Here is a 24,774-nt window from a genome sequence, read left to right as displayed (position 1 = left end):
GATTGTGAAAGAGGTGATGCTAAATGACCCTTTCCACTTGTCTTCACTACAGTTTCCATGGAATTTGGATTTTACGGAGATCCTCTTCAGAAAGCTGTACTGCCTCATACTCCAAAATATGTTTATACAGCAAAAAAAATCTGTCAAGTGTTTGGTTTTATATACTTGAAAAAAATACAGCAGATTCAAGATCACTTGTTCAAGAATCCTGCAAAGTTCTCTGAATACTTACTGAAAATTCTGCATTCCAGACTAAATGCAGTTGAGTTCTATAGTATTCTATTCAATTTATCTTCTTGACTGCTGAAGAAAATGCTATTTTGTGGAAAAATATTGTACAGCTGCAACTACTTATTTTCTTTTCACTACAGAAGGTAGCAATCACTTTGGAAATATAACTTTTTAAAAAATGGAGAGCAAGTTCTTTTGTTGTGTAACACAAATCTAGTTAAAACAGCTATGAAAAATATATGTTTAAAGGTAACTTTTTGGCTTTTTAATTTTTTTCCCCAGTCATATGTAGCCGATAAAACAATGTATGGTGTCTTGAGTGTTGATTGTCTGTCATACCAGAATGCTTATCTGTGTTAATTTGAGTTATATGTAATTTAGTTAATATGAGAGGAGACTGCCATAGATACAGGAAGCAGGGAGATCCCTTTAGAAGAATGCAAACCTCATTTCTGCATTGTGTGGAATGATCTAGTGTGGTGAAATGTGAAGAAATTCTTTACTTTTTTTTAAACCATGAAGTGATCAAATACTGGACCATGCTTTCCTCAGAGTGATGGTGGAAAATGCCTTAGAGGTGTTTCAGATGACTGAACAAAGCCCTGAGCAGCTTGGTTCCATTACATCTGATTGGAGCATCATGGCAGCCTAAATGACCTCAGGAAGTCCATTCCCACCTAAAATGTTTTGGTTTTTGTATTCACTGATCGAGGACATACACTAGCTGTATCTTTAAAGAAAGGTGATGTATATTGCAGAGCACACAGACCTTGCATTTTATGGACTGGCCCAAATCCAGCTACAAGGATGGGTATTGAAGCATTCCAAGGTCTGAGAAGTTTGCTGAGATTTTGGGAGAGTACTGTATTGGGCTGTAGCTAGGTTGGTGTGCAAGCCTTGGGGATTTGTGGGAAGAATTTGTTGATTGCACTGAAGCTGAAAGTGGGAAAGGCTTGATTCTGTCTGGCTTCTTCAGCTTGTTACTCCCATTGGCTTTGCTCATGTTAAAACCCTGAGGACCTCAAAGTGCTGCTCTGAAGATTAGTAATATTGTAACAGTAAAACTTGAAGATCATCCAAGAATGGAATTGCATTTTCATGGGAGGCTGTTCCTGTCCCTGAGAACTGTAATATGTTAGTGTTTATGGGTGAGCAGATAGGCTCTCTTGTAGGTAAGAGGGCTGTATAGTGCAGCATGAAAGTCTGCTTATTCTGGTCTGTTTAACCTGCAGAGGAAGTGAGGGAAGACAGCATGCAGCAGGGGAAGGTAGTGAGTCAGTCTGTGCTGTGAACACAGGAAATGTTGTAGGTTAATCTCAGTAAGCAGCACATAGCCCCTTGCGTTGTGTCCCCCACCAGTGGGAAGGGGGAGAGAGTCAGAAGGGTAAGATTGAGAAAACCAGTGCCTCAAGATAAAGACAGCTTAATAGGTAAAGCAAAGGCTGCATGCACAAGCAAAGCAAAATGAAGAATTAATTCACTGCTTCCCCTCGGCAGGTGGGTGTTCAGCCATCTCCAGGAAAGAAGGGCTTTGTCAGGTAAAAAGACATGTCTTCCCAGGTGACCATAACTTCAACCTCCTCCTTCTTCCTCTAGCTTTTATTGCTGAGCACGACATCTTATGAAATGGGGTGTCCATCTGGTCATTTGGGGTTACCTGTCCTAGCTGTGTCCCCTCCCAGCCTCTTGCCCACCCCCCCAGCTTGCTCTCTTTTCAGGACAGTCTGAGGAGCAGAAAAGGCCTTGATTGCTATGCAAGCATTGCTCAGCAATCCCTAAAACACTGGTGTGTTCCAAAACTGTCTGGTCACACAACAGTGTCAGACAGGCTGCTATGAAGAAAAACTCCATCCCAGCACAAACCAGTATAGCAGAGAAGATTGGTACAAGAAACTAACTGGCCAGTCTTTACAGATGGTTTCAGTGATTTCTACAGTCCAGAGCATGAAATTCGGCACTCTGCTTCTTCTTTTGGATCTTTGTTTTCCCTCTACATCTGTTTCAAACAGAGGTTCATGTGGGAGGGACCCTCTACCTGCTTTGTAGTTCAGGATGTACAAGAGAGAATCTCTGGAGTCACTGAGGGCTGCACAGAGGTTGTATAGTTCAGGAACGTATAGTTCAGAATCTCTTCCATTGTATTTGAGTGAAAATGGTAAAGAGAAGATGATTAATGCAATTGCTATACAATTCCTATCTGGTAGAGAAAGGTAACCTTCAATTCCTTTTTTATGGCAAACACACTGAACCAGAAACCTGTCTTTCAAACAAATCTTATTTCTAAGATTATTGTTATTGTTTAAAGCAAAAATTTCAGTTGCTGGCTGAAGGTTTATTTTTTGCAGCAGATGTTTTATAGCTTTTACCCTGTGCCTGGCTGTGCAAAGGGACTCTTGCTATTCTCAGTGCTATGCTGCAGTAGTGTAGATTTGTTTTTTCTTTTCTTATTAGTGATGACTTCATGAAAATCCAAACTTCCAAATTCATTATGCAAGAGCTGGTCCCCAATTTTCCTTTTATTTCTGTATCTAGAAGGAATAGAAATTGAACACTTTAAACAGTAAGCCTTTTAGCAGTTCCTTATTGACAAGGGAATATTTGCAGTCAAGACTAGCTCCAGAAGCTTCCTATTGGTGCTCTAATAACCTATGTAACCTTGTCTTTCTTGGAAGGTACCTAATGCTGCTAACAGGAAATGACAGCTTGCACACCTTACCTCTTGCAGCTTGAACTCTGACACAAGCAGCCTTTCTCTTCAGGAGTGAACAGGCAGGATAAAATCAGAGCACTACTCAGCCAAATCGAAATTTGATTTCTGAAGCTGTTAGGTCGTTGAATGTGCCAGGGTTGGCACCTCTGACATTTCTGATTCTTAGGGCTACAGTGACTGTACTTTGCAGAGGGCATGCTGTAGCAGGATAGTATCCCACAAGGCTGGTAGGAGTGCTGTGGCAGTGTCCCAGGTACTCCAAGTGTGCTCTCCATACATGTACACGTGTGCTCAGAGTAGCCAGGCGTGAGCGTGGCAGGCATGGCTGCAAGGTGAGGACCAGGAGCTGCTCTCTGGCAGTGCAGTAGCTGGTTATTATCCTGCTTGTGTGGACAGTGTTAGGATGGCTGGAGAACTCTGTGGTCTAAAATACTTCCAAGTCAGAAATACAAACTTTGCAACTTTTCCCTTTGTTTTAAGGGAAGTTTTAATACGGAACACTGAGTCAAATTAATACTTGCATTAAAAAGAGTATAATATATAATATATAATTTAGGTCTGGTCATCTTAGAAATAGGATGAATAGGAATGAAATCTTGGGACACAAATCCCCAAAAGCCATTCTTGATTGCCTTTTTCTCTTTATTACTTTACATGAAGTGTGATCCACCATGTATCTATGTATATAACTCCAGGGGGAAGTCTAAATATTGTATTTTATGTGTTTAATAACTTTGCATTTGCATCATATCATCACTTTTGATAATTTTTATTATTATTATTATTTTGGGAAAATGAACTTTTCAAATCTTTCTCAGTCAAAGCTCAGATTTTTGGTAACTAGCTGTTTTTTAGTAAGGCCAAAAAACTTCAATTTTTTTCTCCTTGTCCCTTTACAGGTTGTTTGTGCCAAATGGCTATTAGACAAAAAAACCACTGTTCATCTCAAGAATAAACTGACATTACCCTGTGTATCTCCAATAGCTGCCATAACCAGTCCTCTCTATGCCTTTTTTTTTTCATTTTCCTATCTTAGTCTCCTGTATAAGGCTTTTGATATTTGAAGTGTTGTATGACTTGAATATATTCCAGAATTAGAGTAGTTATTAAGTCAGCCACTTCATGATGTAAACACAAAACTGAAAGAGTATTAATCTCACTGTACTTTTTTTCCAGTTGAGGCTTTATACATCCGTTGCAATAGGAATTTTGTCATAATTTCTTTAAAACACTTTTAATAATTACTGATGGGGGTGGATCAGTAATCTGAAGGAGTAATTGACACTGGTTGATAGGTCTTTCTGACTTCCAGAGTTGGAACAGGTGTTCAGAGGAAGAGTCTCATTCAGAATAGTTCCACACAGCTTCTTTGGTATTATAAATGGGACTGAACTTAATTGATCTTTTGATGATTTTAATGAAAAATGGTTATCCAGATAGAAGAGACAAACCTGGAGGAATTATGTTCCTGAAACTCTATACCACTTAGCAGACACTGGCTAAAAATAGCCAAGGGATGCTTCTAAAGTTTTCTTTCCACTGTTGTTCTTGCAGCACCCCTTGAACTACACAAATCTCTGCTGTTCATCAAGCTGTGCTCTGGAACAGTGTGTTTAGTTCCTTGAACTGTCTGCCTTCATTGCAAATTATGCTGCTGAGTTTGATTTTTGAAAGTACTAAAACAGTCCATATTGTTTTAATTGCCCTCCATACTTTCTTAATATGGCAGATTTTTAGTTCTTAGATTCTGGCTTCAGCTATCAAAACATAGGCTTACCAAGGCAGCTGTAAGATACTTCTGAAGACGGTAGATGTTTAAGATAAGGTCTTTTGTTGCCTTTTTTTATGTAAAGCAGAATGTTACTGCATACTTAGACTTTGACATCTGAAAAGCACTGTAAAGACTGGACTTGCATATTTTTATTTTTTTTTAGTCTTTGGGTATGTAGGTAAAGGAATTATTGTAGATGAAAATAAATTAAGCTTAATGTGGGGAGTAGATATGACAAAAGAACATGCTTTTGGCTGTTTGTTCTCCTTAATCAGAAACTAATTTACTGGATTAAGTGGTGGGTAAATATTCCTGTATCAGCAGTCTTAATAGACTGAAAGTTCAAGGACCTTGGAGGCGCTTTAGTTGAGAATAAAAATTCTTGTACTGGTGCACAGTTTATTTGCTTCAAGTTCTTTATGCATGCTTTGCAAGATATTTTATTCTTTCTAAGAAAACATGTTTAATTCACAAAGTCTGATTCAGTGGATATAATTGACATTGCCAGTAAGCTTTTTGTGTTGTGAAGGAGGTATGTGTGTTTTCATGTTGGATTTTTTTTTCACTTTCTCCTCCCCCTCAGGAATCAAAAATAATTTGAGATGGTGGATATAATTCTACCTTCTAGGGGGAGAACTAAATAGCCTCCAATCAAGTTGAGATGGTCTTTGAAGCAGCAAGATTAGACTGAAAATAAGCAGTAATAACTTAATTGCTTTTGAGCCCTTTAGTATCATTTTGACTTTTTAATCCCTGTTTCTGGTGTTTTGTTGCAAGAAGTGAAACTCAGAGATGTCACTGAAGTTCTGTCTTGTTCTTTTGTTCTTCCCTGGGTACCCACTGGAGGAGGGACTGTTTTGTATCACTTTTGGCTGTATTTGGTAGAATTACACTAAATACAACTTGCTTACTTTTCCTTCTTTTATCTGTATCTGATACATAAAAATGCTTGTCTTCTGTTCATGATCTTTACTTGTACCCCAGCTTTGAGAAGTTGAAGATGTTTCTGGAAAACACTCAATTCAGTTCAAGCCTTCTCCACGCTGAACAACTAAGAAAATTGGGGTTGTTATGCCTGGAGAAGAGGAAGCTCTGAGGTGACCTTATAGGGACCTTCCAATATCTGAAGGGGCCTCCAAGAAAGCTGGGGTAGGGCTTTTTACACTGGTATGTAGTGAGATGACAAGGGGAAATGGTTTAAAACTTAGAGAGGGGAGATATTAGGGAGAAGTTCTTTCCTGTGAGGTTGGTGAGACACTGGAACAGGTTTCCCAAGGACGTTGTGCTGCCCCTCCCTGGAGTGTTCAAGGCCAGGTTGGGTGGGGCTCTGAGCAACCTTGTCTAGTGGGAGATGTCTCTACCCATGCAGGGGGGTTGGAGCTGGGTGATCTGTAATGTCCCTTCCAACCCAAACCATTCTATGATTCTTTGATAACTTGATTGAAATCTGGAATAGCAATACGCTTGTGTAGTATGAATTGTGTGTGGGAATAATGCCGAGAGAGTTAGGAGTGAAAGGGAATGCTTATTCGGATGTAACCACTGAGGTGCTTTTGGTAAGTTTTTGGCCAAAAAGTGAAAACTTTTTTATGAACTGGCCAGCAACCATTCTTGAGGAGTCAGTTTAGATTTTCTTGCAGTTAATTCTGTATTCCACAAGATGGCGCCAGTTATTGACAAATAAAGTCTATCGACCGGCAGCAGAGAAACAGAGCTAAAGTGACTTCACTCTGCTCTGTGGTCAAAGGACAGACAAGGGGCAGTTGAGTGAAAGGACCAATTGTAGTCTGTCACAAGTCTTTGAAGATGTTGGTCCAAGATAAGTTTGCTACAGACTGTATTTAGATGCAAAGTAGTTGGTGCTGTGTTACATGTAATAGTTGGCTTCCTCTCTTATAGTATTGTTAATTGGTAATTGCAAGAATTTAGAGTGAAAACTAACTTTGCTTTTAAGTGCTTCTGCAATAAAAACCTTATTTAAACTCAGTGTGGACAATCTTTGTTTCTTCATTTAGAACATTGTTTCAAACTTATTAGACTCCTGGCTAACTGGTTTAATGCACAGAATGCAAAGGGTGCTGAGTATTCTGTCAAGATGTAAACCAGTCATCCTTCCCTTTGACAGCAAATATAAAATTGGAAGGCTGTGTGCTTCCTCTTTTCACCCCACTTCTGACCTCTGTTTGCTCTCTGTAAATTGAGATGCTTCACAGGATTGGACAACATGCACCTGTGTTGCAGCAGAAGTGTTTCAGTATTAACACAGTTGTAATGAGCTGATGGGTGTGGACTGATGGAGGGACGCAAAGTGAATTAATGTGGGTAAAGGATGCAGCAAACCATCATTCTACTTTGTAATTGTCTCTACAATTACTGTATATTTGCTTCATTGTGGTCATCTCCCAGGCCTGTGCATTCACTGATGCAAAATAAAACTTGAGTGGTTTGAAATAAACCTTAAACATTGGTCTTCTAGAAAATAATGTATTTTTTGCTTGTTTCCTTTCATACAGCACTATACCAACTATAGCAGCATTTCAGTTGTTCTCATTATTCTTGCTGTATTTCATCTGTACCCACAAAAAATTGGTTATATCGACTGTAATTTCTTTAATAGAATTTGTGAGCAATGCTGTGCATGTTTACTGAAGCTTCAGTCAGCTTTCTAATATTATGGAGTATCACATATGGTCCAACCAAACTGAGTTATGGGGATGGGGAAGAAAGGAATACAAGGGAGTATATGTACACACATTAAGTATGTGCAAGGAACTAGTCTGGTTTAAACAATACAGAGGATAATATAATAGAAAATTATGTCCTGAAGGGGAAGGGTGCAGAGAAAGTAGGGAAATTTTTGATATATGTTGGGAGAAAAGCTTTCAGCTCACCAGAGTATGTAAAAATGATGTATTTCCACAAAATTCATGCTTTGAAGTGCATTTAAGAGTAAAATGTCATGTGAAGATGGGTAGCTTTTTTAGTATTTAAAAAAATTTGTCTTAATTATAATTTGTGAAGACTTGTCTAAAATTACATAAATGACTGTCAAACTTCATTACTGAACTTTTAAACAGCTGAAGTCAGTGTTTAAAATGTTCAGTTTTCTGATAGTCACATTTCTGCAAGCAGGGAGAATGTTCTATGGGATGCAACTACAGTTGTATGCAAATTGATGTCAGCCGGTATTTCATGTTAATATTGGCTGATTGGAATTGCACTGTATAATACCATTCTTGGTAGGTGTCCCATTCCAAAGGCTGTAAGCATGGAGGTTCTTGTTGAATCCCACGAGGACAAAGTAAAGATAAAACATGATCAGGTGCAAATACACAGCTGTATGGAACAGAACTAGTAGACATTAAAATTGTAACTACAGAACCAAAATTATAACTACTAGGTAGCACTCTTCCTAGTGCTGTAGAGAAAGGAGAAATCAGAAGTAAAAGTACCTGGATACAGTGTTGGGCCGGCATACCAGGGGGAGGGTGGGTATCAGTGGAAAAAAAGAAAAAACAAAAAACCACCAAAGCCCACAAACACAGCTCCTTTTATAGGCCTGTTTTGCTCAAATAATCATTTCACAGTCAACAATGAGCAGGTGTGTTGAGGCATATCAGATTGAACAACTGGAGAAGACCTCCTACCACCTCTCTTACTGTTGTCTCCACATGCAGGCCTAGGCCATATGCAAGCCTATCATGCAGGGCTTACAGGGGGGTTGTGACACCACTCCCTGCCCACCAGTATATTGAAATTATAGTTGTAGAAGAGAAAAGAGAGGAAAAAAGGGAAATAAATTAACATGAAGTCACCACACAAAATGTGCACCTGTGGATCAAGGAGTTGTTTCTTCTCAGTAGAGTCAGCAGTCTCTGACTTGGTGGCCTCACCTCTTATCAAAGAACTGACTCTTCTTAGTCCATCAGACTGCTGGAGAAAAATGCGTAACATCTCCCGCCCAATACAGTAGATGAGGTAGCAATATTGTTGACATGTAAATTTTTAAACTGAGGATGATCGTAAAGGTGAGAGGGCTTGAGCATGTCTCCTGTGCAGGATGGTCCTGCTCTGGACTCTCTTAGAGAACTCTTTGTCCTTGTTTTGGGGGTTCAAGAGCTGTGTGCAGTACTCCAGGTGGGGTCTTGCCAGAGAGGAGTAGAGAGGGAGAATCTCCTCCCTTGACCTGCTGGCCACACTTTTTGATGCAGCCCAGGGTATGATTGGCTTTTTGGGCTTCAAGCACACACTGCCAGCTCCTGTTGAGCTTCTCATCAACCAACAAAATCCTTCTCCTCAGGTCTGTTCTCTGCCCAGTCTGTAATTGTGCTTGGGATTGCCCCAACCCATATGCAGGACTTTGCACTTGGCCTTATTGAGCTTCATGAGGCTGTCATGGGTTCCACCACTCAGGCCTGTCAAGGACCCTCTGGGTGGCATCCTTTCCCTCCAGTATGCCAGCCACATCACACAGCTTGATGTCACTAGCAAACTTGCTGAGGGTACACTCGGCTCCCACTGTCCATGTCACTGACAGAGTTGTTATAATGGGCTTTTTACAAGGGCACTTAGCCTTAGGACAAGGAGTAACTGTTTCAAATTGAAAGAGGCTTCATTTAGATTAGATACTAGGAAGAAATTCTTTCCCTTGAGTGTGGTGCGACAGGAATGAGTTGCTCAAAGAATTTGTGGATGTCCTCTTGGAAGTGTTGAAGGCCAGGCTGGATGCGGCTTTGAGCAACCTGGTCTAGTGGGAGATGTCCCTGCCTGTGACAGGGGGTGTTGGAACTAGATGATCTTTAAGGTCCTGTCCAACCCAAACCATTCCATGAGTCTTTAAATAGTATAAAATAACAGTCATCAAGATTCTTAGCATCCAGGCTTCATTTCTGAAGCCAAATGTCTGTTTTCTTAGTTGGCTTGCAAAATATATACAGCAGATAAATTAACAAAAGGAACCTAGTTATGCTGAAGAAAAACAAATGTATTCTTAAGGGCCCTATGAGAAGAAACCTGTGAACAGTTCTATTAAATGCAAAATATTTCCTTTGTGAAGAACTAAGGATCCTGATTTCATACTGAGCTGGGATAGCTGTGAATTGTTTATTGAATCAGTCCAAATTGCTGTTAAATACTTTTTGCACTGGAACCTTTGCAGACTAAGCTTTAGTTGACTGTTTGGCTAGGTTAAGTACAGCTGGTTTGATGCCCACACATAAAGCATAATTTTGTAAATTCTTCTGCATACTGCTTAATTGTAACTGTAATTGATAAATTGTATTAATTAAAACATTTTTAATTTGAAATGCTTAATATTGTGTACTCTCATTAGTGTGAAATAGATTCAGAGACTACATGTGAACATTTTTGTCTGGCCTCAGATTTGTCTGTTATTCCACTGTTTAATTTGTTACTTTATTGCTTAAATAAATTTATTTTCCTTAAGCCATATAAAAGCAGAAAATAATTGCTCAAAATGTTTTCCAGCTCTTCAGTGTGCCTTCTTGCTTTTGATGGTTTATTATTTAGTCTCTAAACTAGATGGACTTTAAAATGGTGCCTTTAGCAGTGGTTGTGAACAGAGCTGGAATAAAGTGATAAAAGTAAGAGTTTTTAATTTGAGACTGTTTAGTAACTTCAAGTCAAACATTCCAAGTGTCTCTGTGGGAATTCAGGCCAGCATATTTTAGTTTTGTCTCAACATGCCAACACAGCTGAGAAATAATGGTAAGGTTCATAAGTCAACCCAATTATGTGAGGAAATTCATTGCACTGTAAATGGCAACTCACACTGTAGTTTAGGAATCAAGGGTACTGAATGTGTTCACTTTTTCACCATGCTTTGTCATAGATATTTTAATCAGCTGGCTTTGCAGATTTCTGTATAATCAGTCCCTAAGTTCTTGCATGCTACTGTTGTAAAGTTTCTGCTGTATGAGGTATTAAAGGATTTGTTGCATTAATATAAGATTACCCTACATTTAATTGCTAGTCAGGTACTGATGCATGTCTTAGGAAGCTTTTAATTGGAGAAAAAGGAGCAACTTCTACTGATGCCAATGCTTGCATCAGTTGCATAGCTAAGGATTATCCAGGATGTAAGCAAAATCCTGGTGTTACTAGTAACCCAGCTTTCTAAAGTGTAGGGTTTTTTTGTTGTTTGTTTGTTTGGGGCTTTTTTGGGGGGCGGGGGGGAGGGAGGAAGGTAGTGGACACAACATATGACTTCTCAGCTTCATCTGGCTAACTCAGATGTTATGTGACATCACTTAATATTATAAAGCTATGAATATAATTGCTAACAAGGAAGATTATTATAAGTAACTAGTTATCCTAGAGAAACAGCTGTGAGCATTTATTCAGATTTGATTATTCCTGTTGTCAGTATAGATATGCAAAATAAAAAAATCTTCACTGTGTGTGGAATTTTAGGAATAACTACTATATTTCTCCATTCCCCTTAGGTCCAAGATGGGCCTCTTGGAACACCGGTGTTTTTATTTGCATCAGATGTGCTGGAATACATCGAAATCTTGGGGTCCATATATCAAGGGTCAAGTCTGTCAACTTGGACCAATGGACACCAGAGCAAATACAGGTAGAATATCTTACAATATGTTTTCAGTTTGAAGGGAATGGCAGGAATCCTTTTGAAATTATTTGGGTTTATCATGATGCCCTAACCGAATTTTTTTACAGTCAAAGTGGCTCTTAATGTATTATATTTCTGGTGTAATGAGCTTAAGTTCTAAAAATTCACTTCAGAAAGTTTAGCTATCTTTTCTGGATCATTTTAAATGTATTGTACCTTTTCATGGAGACTCTGAAAGATGATTCAATGTTGTACCCGTAGAAAATGTGTTGCAAGCTCTTTCCTATTCTGTAACGTAGCCTTCACACATCTGTCTGATTCCTCATTATGTTTTTTTCTGTACCAAGTACTGACTTTTCCAGGAATGCTCCAGTCTGAAGTCTCTTTCTCCTACCTGACAAATATTCCTCCTGGTCTTAAGAGCCATCCCGAGAGATGAAATCTTATCTTTTACTGCATGGGTTAGTTTACACTGTAAAAAGCAATCTGTGGTGATATCTTTTATCCAGCAGCCTTTCTGTGCCATGGGAGCATCTCCCAAGACATGTGGCAGCAGAGAGATCTCCATGTTAAAAACCTACTGTGTCATTTTAAGGGCACCAATAGCATTCTGACTGTTTCAGGATTTAAAGTACTGATGGATATGAAATAACTGTTTTCTCCCACTTCTTAGTGTATGCAAGAAATGGGAAATACTAAAGCAAGACTACTCTATGAAGCTAATCTACCAGAAAACTTCCGAAGACCTCAAACAGATCAGTATCCTTTTTGTTTCAGCTTTCACATTGAAATACCTTTTAATGCAATTTGGATGTTAGGACTGTTTCAAGGAATTGCAGCTCACCTTATTTATTTCTTATTGTTGTATAAGAAATGACAGTGGAAGTTGGGAATTGTTCAGAAAAGGTTTAAATTACTTCAGTTATAGCAAATCCACTTTGTAACAAGATTTGGCAAGCCCCATTTATTTTTGCATTCAGAAGAGGCGACTTCATAATTTCCGTATATGTGGGAAGTTAAAGTGGTACTAGAGAGCACTTGAATATTCTGTCTTTATCTTAAGTAACTGCCAGCTGAAGTTAGAACCATTTGAACAGGAAATAATGATCTGAATGGGTAAGTAAAATAAGCCATTGGCTCTTACTCAAGTGAAGTACAGCTTTCCTCCTCTAGACTGAATATTCTGCAAGTACCTGCTCTTTAAATTTAAAGTTGGTACTTAGTACATTTTGCTCTTGAAGTGTATGTGTTCTGCGAAGCGTGCAGCACAGGTGACTGGCAGAGGAAAATCTGAAGAAAACAAACCTCTCTAGTGGCCATCACTTGCATTTGTGTGAGGTTATCACCACGTACCTGGAAGGGCAAGGTTGGAAGAAAAATTGTTTACCACCAACAAATGACTTCCCTTTTCAAATGTACTGAATACTTGGGATAACGTGTAACGGTATTAATATAGACTTTTATCAGCTAGGGGCTTAGTGGTGTTACTTTACAGGTAGGATTTGCTTTGTCGGATCTTACTGGAACTCTATAAGGAGATCCTCAACACCTACTGTTAAGTGAGCTGAATGTCTCCCCAAATCTCAACATTATGATGACCGAGGCTGATAAACAGGCAGAGCCACAACTGGATCTGAATTTTCTCCTGCTATATGTAGAAGTGATTTTTGGTTTTCTGCTTATTAGATACTATGTTCAATGTGCTATGTGTAGAAGATGGCTTTTTTAGACTCCTCATGATAAAATGCATTTGAGCAAAAGATGTTTCTTCATATTTCATCAGTTTTTAAATAAAGCATATGTACAAATGAGAAAAGTGTAACTGGAACCAGATAGCACTGTAGTATTACAACTCTATTATTCTAGAATAACTTTATTTCAACCATAAAACAGAAATACTTTGAATAAAGGTTACTCAAGCAGTTGTCAGTTTCTAAGTGGTGGACTTGGTCAACTGAATATATTTTCTTACATGTATTCTCTTAATGAAAAATATAGTGCTAGGAAAGAGGATGCCAACGTTTTCTGTTTCATTTCTGAATTTCCCCATAATACACTTGCTGTTCTTTCTACCTTTTCTTCAATATCTTCTTATCACTAGCATTTTAGTTTTCTTTCATTGCCACAGGGACATTAGTTGTAATAAGAGACTTGGATGAAGGACTTACTAATCGCAGGAAGTGCTTATGATTAGCTTTTTATGCATAATATAATATGTGTAAATCAGATAACAGGTACATGCATTACATACATTCAACTTTTATCTGAAGAGAAAGTATCCCAAGTTATGATGGTAAAGTATACTTTGTTGTTTCGTGTACACAGGTTAACTTTGTTCAGGTATTTGCAGTACTATAGTCCTGTACCTTATAAATACCCAGTGAAAATATCCTAACTGTGGGAACATTGAGTTACTACTAGTAAGTATACCTTTCTCATGTTTTTCAGTAAGAGATTAAACTGTAAAAAAAAACTGTAGTAAAAAGCCCTTTTTGGACACTACAGTTGTTCCCTGTGGACCAGTTTGTTTTGTTGTTTTAAACATACAGAATGAGATGGAGCAAGACTTAGTGAAATTCTTCAATATGAATAACTTGCAGGTTTTTTTAGGCTAATGTTGCCATTTACCTGAATGCATGTTTTCCTTAAACCGGTTACTTCCAGAGCTGTGGAATTTTTCATCAGGGATAAGTATGAAAAGAAGAAGTATTATGATAAAAATGCAATTAACGCCTTCAATGTAAGTAAACAGTTTCACAAAAAATTCTGTCAATTCTCTTTTTTGGATGTTACATAAAAGAAATGTAGAAAACATTATATATGAATGTTTTTCACAGTCAAAAACTTCTTGAAATGAGCTACATGCTACCTCTTGAAAGCTCTTCCTAGGTTTTCAAAGCTCAACATACATTGTCTATTACATAACAGCAGGGTGTTATGATCCAACAAATAGCTTTCATCTTACTCTTTATATCGTGTGTTTCTCTCTATGTGGTGGGTAGTTCCTCAATATCTTGAATATCTTTTTTTCATGTTGCAGGGATAAGATAGGATTACTGTTTCTAGTGACTTTGTCTATCCCCATTTCCTGTAATGCTTTGAGAAATCCTTAGGGTGTTCAGGGCACCTCTTCTGCAGGTCTTATTGCTCTGCTGAATTCTAGATTATTTCTTGCAGCAAGGGGGACTGTTGAATCAAACATAGGCAGTAGGGTAAACCAGATGTTTAGCCATGTAGCTGTGTGTTCACTGAAGTAAATTGGTTAGTGCTTTTCTGGCAAAGCCTTTACTGAGTTCACAACCTTGTTAGGCTTTTTGGATACACAGCTATTTATGGGACATACAATCTAGTTATAGATATCTGTATTTATCTAGGTACGTGTATGCCTACGCACACAGCTCTACGTTATTTAAATATGGCCTAGCGTGTAACTTACTACATCCTCTGACTAGGCAGTGAACTTTGAGGAAACCAATGCAAGGTTGGACATTAAGACTGGAAATTTACTCTGCCTTTGATATCGGAGAAAATGGATCTTTGAATAATTGTTTCATTTTTGAAGTATTAAAAAAAAAACCAGCCTGGAAAATAGAGAAGTGTATTTCATTAAGTATTGTCGAAGTAGGGGTAAAATTGATTCATTTAAAAGTTTGAATTACAGTGTTAGTTATTCTTCTTTGATTGAAAACTAGAAAATAGGAAGAATTATTAAAAAGTATACTTCTTATAAGGGTTCAGAACTTCCAAGATCTTTCTAAACAAAGAACCTGGGTATCTAATGTAAGAGTCCACTGCTGCTTTAATATGTTTGAAGGAGTAATCAGATTTTGCATCATATTGCAGACCAGTATGGATCACTTTCCCTGTCTTAGCAGTAAGGATAGAATCTAGAGAAGCTGAAGAGATGCATATTACTGCTGAGTTGGGAAAACCTTTTTATTTCTTCCTACCTGGGCTTTTTTCTCACTAACATAAGCGGCCTGGTGTCTCCGAGATAGAAAAAAATCTGATTATGAAGCATTTTAGCAATAAACAACTTGTGCACGTTCACATTCATCTGCTTTACTTCAAGACCATCAAACAGCAGGTTTGAGGTAGGCAATCTGAAATCAGTTATAGCAAAATCATGAAAATATACAATCTTAAATTGGCTGAAGCAGTGTAGCACCTCTAGTCTTGGCCTGCTGCTTCTATTGGGTTAGGTCTTTGGTTCTGGTCCCAGCCCAGCTCCCGTGTGCCTCTAGTGCTGTGTCTGGCATTCAGTGATCATCATTTGAGTGGGCTGAAGCCTGGCAGAAGAAGAAGAAAAGGTGAAGCTGGGCCTACTTTTCTATGTGTCATTTGCTGCTTTTCTGCTCCTTGATGCTGTTAGCAGGGAGGAGGGAAAGTTACTCTCAGCACATGGTTGTCTGTTGGGAGTTTGAGAAGAACAGGGTGAAGAAGGAAGTTCTGTTGGGGTGCACATATCTGTGCCCTCATGTGGGGGTTAGTGATGGTTTCTTAAGCTTTCTTTTTGCAGTCCTAACAACATCTGAGACACCTTCCCTCTTCTCATTGCCAGGACATATCCAAGATTCCTTGGGAACTGTGTCTGGCTGTGGAAAAAAGGGGGAGATTCCTGCTTGTAGCCTTCAGCCCTCTACCAAGTGTTTTGATAGCATCAGAGCATCAGTATCATGCTATCATGATACGTTTATGAGTAGGAGTCTTGTGAACTGTTCTGGTGGGATGGCTGTGTAGTGTCATGGCAAGCTCTTTCTTCTGGAAACTTTCTTTCCATACTCGAAAAAATTTTTTTACTGTAAGAGTGACAGAGCCCTGGAACAGGCTGCCCAGGGGGGTCGTGGAGTCTCCTTCACTGGAGACATTCAAAACCCGCTTGGACACGTTCCTGCACGATGTACTATAGGTGGCCCTGCTCTGGCAGGGGGGGTTGGACTAGATGATCTTTCGAGGTCCCTTCTAACCCCTAGGATTCTATGATTCTATGATTCTATGATTATGGAGAGCACTCTGTGTCCTGTTGTTAATCAAAGTCAGCACTGTTGGAGTGGTGTGATCGTTTAACACTTTGTTATTGCCTTTGAAATAGCAATGCCTTCTGATTGGATTAGGAGCAATTTAAGTTGGAGATGCATAAATATGTTGTTGTTTGGTAAAAGGATACAAGCAGGTAATACAGAAATGCAGAAAACTAAGTTGTGCCCTAAGGATTTCTTTCCCCAACAAGTGATTTCATTTGAGGTGGTCTTTAAAATTCTAAGGGGATTTAATAGGTTTGGTCGGCCTTTACAATTTGCTTGTGTTAAAAGCTCCTCATAGCATAAAATTTGTTTTGATTCATATTATCTTAAAATATATAGTATAATATTTTTTTGTAGCCTAAGTTTGGCAAGATTTGGCAAGGTATTTTCAAGTTTGACTGATAGGAGAACATCTGTGTTGATGTGTTCTCTCTGTTGGAGCCCAGAAGTGTATGTCAGAGTTCAGTTCCTGGTTCTTTGATGGTCAAGATTCATGTGTTTTCCTTTACAGAAATTTTTATTTATAAATGTTAATTATATAAGATTTTTTGTTTTCTGACAAGGCTGTTGCATACTAAATTTGGTTTTAAGAGACACACACTGTGATAACAAAAGTAGCTAGTGCTGAAACCAGTAGTGCTATCAAACATGCAGACTAAAAAAAGGCATATGTGAAAAAATAAAGCCTTTTTATCATGGTTGGCATGGTTCACTGAAAAGCAATGCAGGATAAAGCTATAGGCAAGCCTGCATCTGCAGTTTTAGTGATAAGTTACATTTTGAATAGGATAATGCATTTAAATAGAAATGAAATATACATTAGAAAAATCGTAATTCTGAGTGAAAGCAGCCCAGTTTTAAGAAATAATTAAAATAGATCTCAATTTACTGGTGCATCATTATTTGGAAAATGTGAGGTGCTGGTTCTGTATCAGTGTATTACATATGCATTTGCTGCTTTGTGATGTCATAAGACAGTAAGAAAAAGTTTTAGAAAAATGTGTAACAAAGGATTCCTAGATATAACTTTTTTTCCAAAGGACTGGAATATTTCAGATTTTTGAAATATTTTCTGTTTATCTGCTACCCTCCTGCCTGAGGAGGCAGGCTCTTTTTTTTGTAGTAAAGTATCTTCATGGATACTTGGATAAAGTATCTCCATGGAAGTATCTTCAGATGTGTGTCAGCTCTTTGAAAAACTCTTATAGTTGAACTGTAAATGCTTAGTTACAGTTATAGCATTGTGATATTATGACTAAAACTGTGAAAACAACTGTATAGTATTCATAATATTTAGGAAAATGCATCTTTACTATCAAAATATATTACATTTAAGCAGTGTAGCCCATTACAGAGTTAGTAGAATTTCTCAAGCCAGTGCTTACCATAATTCTCTCCCAACATTAACAAGACTCAGACAGGTATAAAAGATGAACATTTCCTTTCTTAGAAGGCAGTTCTTAGTCCTAGTGTTGGTGAGACCTCAATTTGTCAAGATTTCTAAAGACCAACTTCTTAAGAAACCCCAGTCTCCTTATCTAGTCAGCTGTTTGTCTGGTTTGCTTTGGTATGATGTAATTTTGAAACATTCAGGACTTCATACGGTGTTTTTTTTTTATTTCTATATATGCTTACATTTAAAAAGAGGAATAATAAAAGTAAAAAGACTTGAAGCTTATAGGATTTTACAGGATTGATTTGAATAATCAGTTTAGGAGCAGTAGTAGCTGTTAGCAAGTCTATTTTAAATATCACCAGCAAAATACTGTTTCTCTAGAATTAATATTCTGCCAAGCACCCTTCTCAATTTTAGGGATATGTAATCTGTGAGCGATGCAAAGTATAGCATAGAATCTAATGAAACAAATTTCATGTAGGAGTGAAGTGATTAGAGCATCTTTATAAATGTGGTGCATCTAAGACATGGTAACATGAGCAATTTTACTGTGCAATATGCTGTGCTGTTTGATTTGAATTTATCCCTAAAAGCCAAAATTAACAGTGTGCATCACTTCTGTAGTTAGGAGGTACCATAGGTCAAGTGTTGTGAGGTAATTCTTTTATGCTAAACCTGTCCTTCAGTTGAGTTTTGACATGCAACTGTTGAGTATCATTCCTTGCACCTGATTGTTACTTTCAAGCATAGGCAAATCCTTTTATATTCTTCATAGGGATTTTTTTTGTACACAACAATCCTATAACTGAAGCATAAAGCATGCAAAGCAATTTCTTCTCTAGCAATCTTAGTCTTGAAGACTGTTGCTTATGAAACCTTTCGTTTGCTTCAGGCTCTCATTAAACTCTTTGTGCTCCTGAGTTTTATACACCAGTTTACTGTTTCCTCTTAGAAAACACAGTCTTAGAAAAGCAAAGCAAGATCACTCCCAGTCTCCCTGCCCCTCATTTAGCTTTCTCTCTTCCAGGCTGAACAATCTCAGTTTACTAAGCCTTTCTTTGTCTGAAAGGTGCTCCAATCCTTTAATCAATTTGAAATCCCTTTGCTGGACTTGTTCCATTTTGCCTATGTTTCTCTTGTACTCGTGAACTGTCACACATTGCAAGCTCATGTCCAACTTCTCTGCCAAGACTTCCAGGTCCTTTTCTGCAAATCTGCTTTTAGCCGATTGACATCCAACCTGTATTGGTGCACGGGGTTGTTCCTCCCCAGGTGCAGGATTTGACTTCCCTTTGAATTTTATGTGGTTCCTGTCAGTCTATCCTTTCAATGATTATTTGAATGGCAGCACACCTATCTAGTGCATTAACTGCTCTTCATTTTGTTTCATCTGCAAACTTGATGATGTGCTCTTTTCTATTGTTGGGGGAATAAATGAAGAAGTTAAATAGCTGGCATCACTATCAGTGCCTGGGTGTACCACTAATGACTGCCATGAGCTGGACTTGGCCCAGCAGTGGTTAAGTGAAGGAGTTAGAGAAGCAATAATGTGGATTTTCAGTATGGCAGCTGCACTCCCAGTAGCTCCTACAAGCAGGGCCTGGTTTTCCTCACTTCTGTTAATACTTTCATTTGAGGAGTAGTTCACTCAGCTGGACCACCTAGCTACAAGTTAATATGACTATGCAAACAAAATTCTGCCAAAGCTGAAATCTCTAGCGACTGTGGTGCCAGTTTAACATCAATCTTGAAAATGTAATTAATGCTATATGCAGCTAAGCAGTCCCCTTGGGAGGAAAAATAAAGGTATTTTCTGAACCTTTGGGTAGTTCTCATTAAGACATTTTTCCCAGGAACAATACAGAAAACTGTTAGGTTGGACAGGGGAAATGGAGGCACTCCAGTAGGAGATTAAAAGGATCTGTTTTGTTTATTCTGTAATTAGGCCATGGTGACTCTGTGATATCTCAAGAGGTGATTATCTAAAGGAGAAGCTAAATAATTTACAGACATCTGTAGTTCTGCACACATCCAGAACTACTGCTAACTTGTGCACAAGTTTCACTGTATTCCTGTAACAAGATACGGGCAGTCTGAGGGATGGAGGAGTGGTGAGCGTGCTCAGAATATTGACGAAAAAGCAGTACCAACTTCTTTGAAAAGCCCATGACTGCTGTGTTTTGTGAAACATGGGGCACTCAGCCTTTTTTTCTGTGATGTCCAGTGTTTAGAGCACTGAATGGAGGAGACTTTAACAAAAGCCTTGCCAGTTAGCCTAAAGAACTTCTGCAGAATTTCCAAGATAGTTGTTATTAATGGTGCGTCAGTGTTCTTATACTCTTCTCAGTATTTCAAGGAATATTCAAGGAGTATTTGAAGCCTCTTTAAAGACTGGCAAGCAATTGGTTGTGTCTTTATATGAATTTAATAATAGTCTCTAGTTGCCACTGCTTTTTAAGAAAATAATTTGGTGTTTTCAGCATTCATTGAAGATGTACAGCAGTGAAGTTAAAAGTCTGCTGAAAGAAGAAAAACTCGTAGCTGAACTTAAAACCTGTAGAATACATGTATAGTCCTCTTCAGTGGGATTATTTCCCTGTATTGTGTGCATATAAGATGGCCACTCGAGGGCACCTTTGTATTTGATTCAGCTGCTGATTTCCTGGGTATATTGACATGATTTCCTAATGCACTCATTTTTAGTCTCTTGAATCTTTTTAGTGATAGCGTGCTAAATTTTATATTTAAATGGAAGCTTGATACAGGTTTCTAAAGCTTTAACCCTTTCTGGTATAAGGTTAAAAAAACACTATTTTATGAAGAACAGAATTTTGGAGAGGAAAAAAAAGGCAAATACAAGTTGAAAAAACCCCTTTATGACCTAATAAATACTATGTAAGATTTGAATGGACAAAATAGGAGCAGGTAACACATTGGAATGTAAGAGAAATAGGGATATGGAGTAATTCTGTAAACCTGTAGATCCTTTGATTTCTGATCTGACTTTTGTGAAGGAGGCTGAAAATTATCTGCCTGTGTTAACTCAGAAATAAAATGAATCTTTTGTGAAGCAGAGCATTGGTGAAAATGAAATCTGACAGCACTATTGCATGTGTAAGCATTTTCATCCTCAGCACTGAATGTACATGATGCTTTAAAGACAGCTTTGAGTTTCATCATGGAAAATGATTATTAATTTACTGCTTTCTAAAAAGGCATCTCAAAGCACAAACAATGGAAAGAGATTCAAGAATTGGTAAAAATGAAATTGCTACAAGTCTTTTGGTCTGAAAGGCAATCAAATTTTTGTGGCCATACAAGTATATATGTGAAAACTTAGGAAGCAGTTTATTGTTTTCATTCCTTCTTTTCAGTAATTCTGAATTCACTTCTTCATCAAAAGACTTGAACTACTCTTAAGCATAAAACTCAAAAGAAATACTCAAATGCTAGTTGTCAGTTTATAATACATCCTTAATACATTCAAGAACATCAACTTTATTGTTTTCTAGCAGCTTGTTTTTCTAGGAACGGATCCTTTAGCTTTTTTCTCTTTGTTTTCCCTAGAATATAAGAATTGGATTACAACTTGCAACTTAGAAAAGTGGTAACAGAGGACAATTAATGCTGTGCTGTTTTGTGAAACAGATTTTGGTTTTGTTTTCTCTACACTAAAGAGAGGATGTCTGCTTGTAAGCAGCAGTATTTTCAGGTACTTAAATTTGGACCCAAACATGCAGTTATCTTCCTGTACTGATGCTTCTGATGAAGCTTATAGAAACCAGTTGTTGTTAATAAAGGCTGACAAATACCATACTGAAAACTCATTTGTTACGTTGATGTATAGTTACACAGGGCAGTTTTTCAGTGATCTCTGCCTCCCAAAAACAGTTTTAAAATTATTACTAAAACCTTGCTTGACAATCCTGAGTGGTGACCAGGGTTCTGCCATAAATATTTAATGTGCATTTGTGGCTTTCAACTAATTAAAGGTAGTTTCAGCAGGACTGAGTGCAGCACTTTGGGAGAGTTGGATGGGTATACCTGTCATGGCTGAGTGGTTTGATCCAGGGGTCAGTCTGACCTCAGTGCTCCTACTCCTGGCCACCCACCGATGTAGAAATAGGTCACTGAGCAGATGATTTCTCATTTGCCATTTGTTGGCAAGCTAATGAATCTCCTTTGACTACAGAAGGGAACAGCTCTATGAGCTGCTTTATCACTGCAGTAGTTTAGGAACAAAGATTTACTGGAAGTGCAAGGTGGAAGTACACAACTTGTTGGCAACTACTGTTCCTATTGGTGTATTACCTGTTCAGTAATTAATATCTCCTACAGCTAGAAGAATTTCTGCACTGTAAGGAGGACATAGAAGATACTTATATCTTCTATATATATTTCTTCTATATGTATTTAACTTTGGTCTAATCTGGCTTTTGACAACAAAGTAATCAGAATAGTGTTGAAGCTGTTTAGGGATGACTTGCACTAATGAGAAGAATTGTTTGTTAAGATTTTTGCTACACTTCTGTAGAGTGTGCTGCAATTTGACAATATTAACATACCACAACCTTTCAAAGTAACAGCTGGAGGATGGTACAGCGTGAAACAAAGCATGTGAGGTTTTGTTGGCATCTCAAAATATGAAGCTTTCTGGTTAAAATAACCAAGCTTTACTGGTTTGTTAAAATATAGCATTAGTTCAGATTAAAAATGAACATTTTGAAGTCCGGAAACCAAGCACTTGTATGACTAAGGTGTTTGGTTTCTCCTTGTGCTTGGTGAAGGTATTAGAAGCCATACTAATGGTTCGGATATCTCTGAAAATTCAATCTTATAACTGGAAAAATCCCAAGACATTGAAAGAATACCTTTCCCTTGCAGTGTTATTACAGTTTTTAGATTTATTTGGTGCTGGTTGTGGTATAAGGACATGACACCTGAGCACAGACAAACAGCAGAGCAGTTGACACTGCAGGGACTGGATTCACGCTGGAGGGCTCTGAGTCTCTCTAAGGCTCCTCCACACTCAGTGTGTGCCATGCGGGGATGCTCTGAGGTCAGGAGGCAGCTGGTTCAGTGCCAGCTGGGAACCTTAGCAAGGCTGACAGCTCAGCTGTCCTTAAGCACCAGTTTGTTGAAGTGGCAAGTATTTTTGAAAGGTTTCTCACAATCAGCTCTTGATACTCTACCTGCCTAACCACTCACCACAGTGGATTCACTTTTAGTCCTGTTTTATGTTTAGCTTCATGCAGCCATTCAATTTTATTTGATTAGATTTTTCCATTCAGATTTTCTTATCTAGCACAGCATGGCAGGTAACAAATTTTAACATGGTGATAAAGCTGGTCAGCAGTCCAAGCTCATGCTATTGCTTTCATTATATAAACTTAATCAGTTCTTTATTCATTTATTGTAACGTGTCTGCTATTAAGGATTACCTTCAGTTGTATGCCTTTGGTACGTCTGCTTAGCTGACTCTATGTGAAGTGTGCTTTCAAGTGCTGTTTTTTGGTCTGAAGTGAAAATATTGCTTCTGTTTAAAGGTAAACATTTTGTTTGACTATTTCTTAGCTTTTCACTCTGTTGCCTCCTTATAGCTTGCATGACGCTTCTCCGTGGGTTCTGTGATTTCGTCACTTGATTGACAAAGCTATAATAATCACTTTCAGGTCTTCATAGAATTACCTTAACCTAGATCAGGCAATTCTTTAATTTATGAAGAACTATTATGGGAGACTGCAAATGTGTCACAAAAGCCTATAGTGCTGATTCCCCTCAGCCCCCAGATGAAATTCTGCGTACCTGGGTCTGGTTGGTGAGTAGCTGTTACCTGTGAGACCTATCAAGCTTAAATTCTCTTAAATTCTGAAGTATCCAGAAGAATGAAAAAAAAAAACCCAAACCAAAATCCTTGAAAGTATATCTAAGATGTTCCATTATCACAACTTCACACATTTTGCATTTAATTCAAGTCTTAGTAAGGAATGTAGTGTTAGAAGTCATAGTTTAATATATGTTCATAGAATCATAGATTGGCATAGGTTGGAAGGGACCTTAAAGGTCATCTAGTTCCAACCTCCTTGCCATGGGCAGGGATGTCTACCACTAGGTCAGGTTGCTCAATCCCCCTCCCAACCTGGCCTTGAAATGTGTTGTTACTTTTCTGATATCTTTATGTAATCAGCATAAACACAATCCCTGTGTTCCTATAGCAACAGGAAGCTATGCTTTGAGAAACAGCAGTGGTTGTATCCATAACTCTTCTAATAACCTGAGGATTTTGAAATGGTAGATTGAAAAGTGAGGGTTCTGTTTCATAGTTCTGCGGGTAAAATTTTGTTTAAAAATTAAGTGTTTTAAATATCTGTCTTGAATCTCTGCACTACCTTCCAGAGTAGACATAGTTTCTGAGTTTGTAAAAAGATGAATTTTATAGATATACTATGAATATTCTAGGTATATTAGCTATGGCACTGGTTGGATTTTCTGTAAGAAATATGGGATATTTAGACATGAGAGGGGCTTTTTTGCAGATTTCAGTTTCCTTAAAGCGCAAGCTGGTTTAGTTTTTTGAGTTTTTTTAAACTAAGTAAAACAGTATCATCTAAATTGGTTTTGTTCCAACATAATGACCTGCCTTGTAATAGCTTCATTTTTTAATGTTTTCCTTGCAGATAGTAGAGGTGATACAGACAGTCTAGGAGTGTCAGCTTTATAGCTCTGAAGATCTTCTGTATGGTTGTTAAATGTATTTCATTTGTGGTGTTTTGGTAAGGGGATTAGAAAGATAATGTTCCATTAAAGTGATGAACTATGCATAAAGAAATAGGATAAGAAGAAGTATGAAAATGCATTGAGAGAAATAGTGTTTTTTTGGGCAGACTGCATCTGATAAACATATAACTTACACCTTTTGGATAATTCTGGAAGACTAGTGGTGGTAATAGTAATTTTACATACTGATTCCTAAAAAAGAAGTATTACCTGATTGGAAAGTCTGTCATCCTACTGCTAGATGCAGCTTGATATTAACCCTAAGCTCTTTAC

The 24,774-nt window shown here is 38.0% G+C and overlaps 1 protein-coding gene across 2 annotated transcripts in view; it reads left to right on the top strand.

The window, feature by feature from the left end:
• SMAP1 (small ArfGAP 1) overlaps positions 1–24,774 on the top strand; it is a 76,729-nt gene that overhangs the window by 12,982 nt on the left and 38,973 nt on the right. For both annotated transcript variants that reach the window (XM_030448074.1, XM_030448075.1), the window contains exons 2-4: positions 11,177–11,310; positions 11,978–12,063; positions 13,969–14,044. In XM_030448074.1, coding sequence (XP_030303934.1) covers positions 11,177–11,310; positions 11,978–12,063; positions 13,969–14,044 — 296 coding nt within the window. The remainder of the gene's footprint in view (positions 1–11,176; positions 11,311–11,977; positions 12,064–13,968; positions 14,045–24,774) is intronic.

The sequence above is a fragment of the Calypte anna genome, chromosome 3, assembly GCF_003957555.1.
Source record: "Calypte anna isolate BGI_N300 chromosome 3, bCalAnn1_v1.p, whole genome shotgun sequence".
NCBI lineage: Eukaryota > Metazoa > Chordata > Aves > Apodiformes > Trochilidae > Calypte > Calypte anna.
The sequence above is the reverse complement of the archived record's forward strand: the minus strand, read 5'-3'. Positions and strand labels throughout refer to the sequence as shown.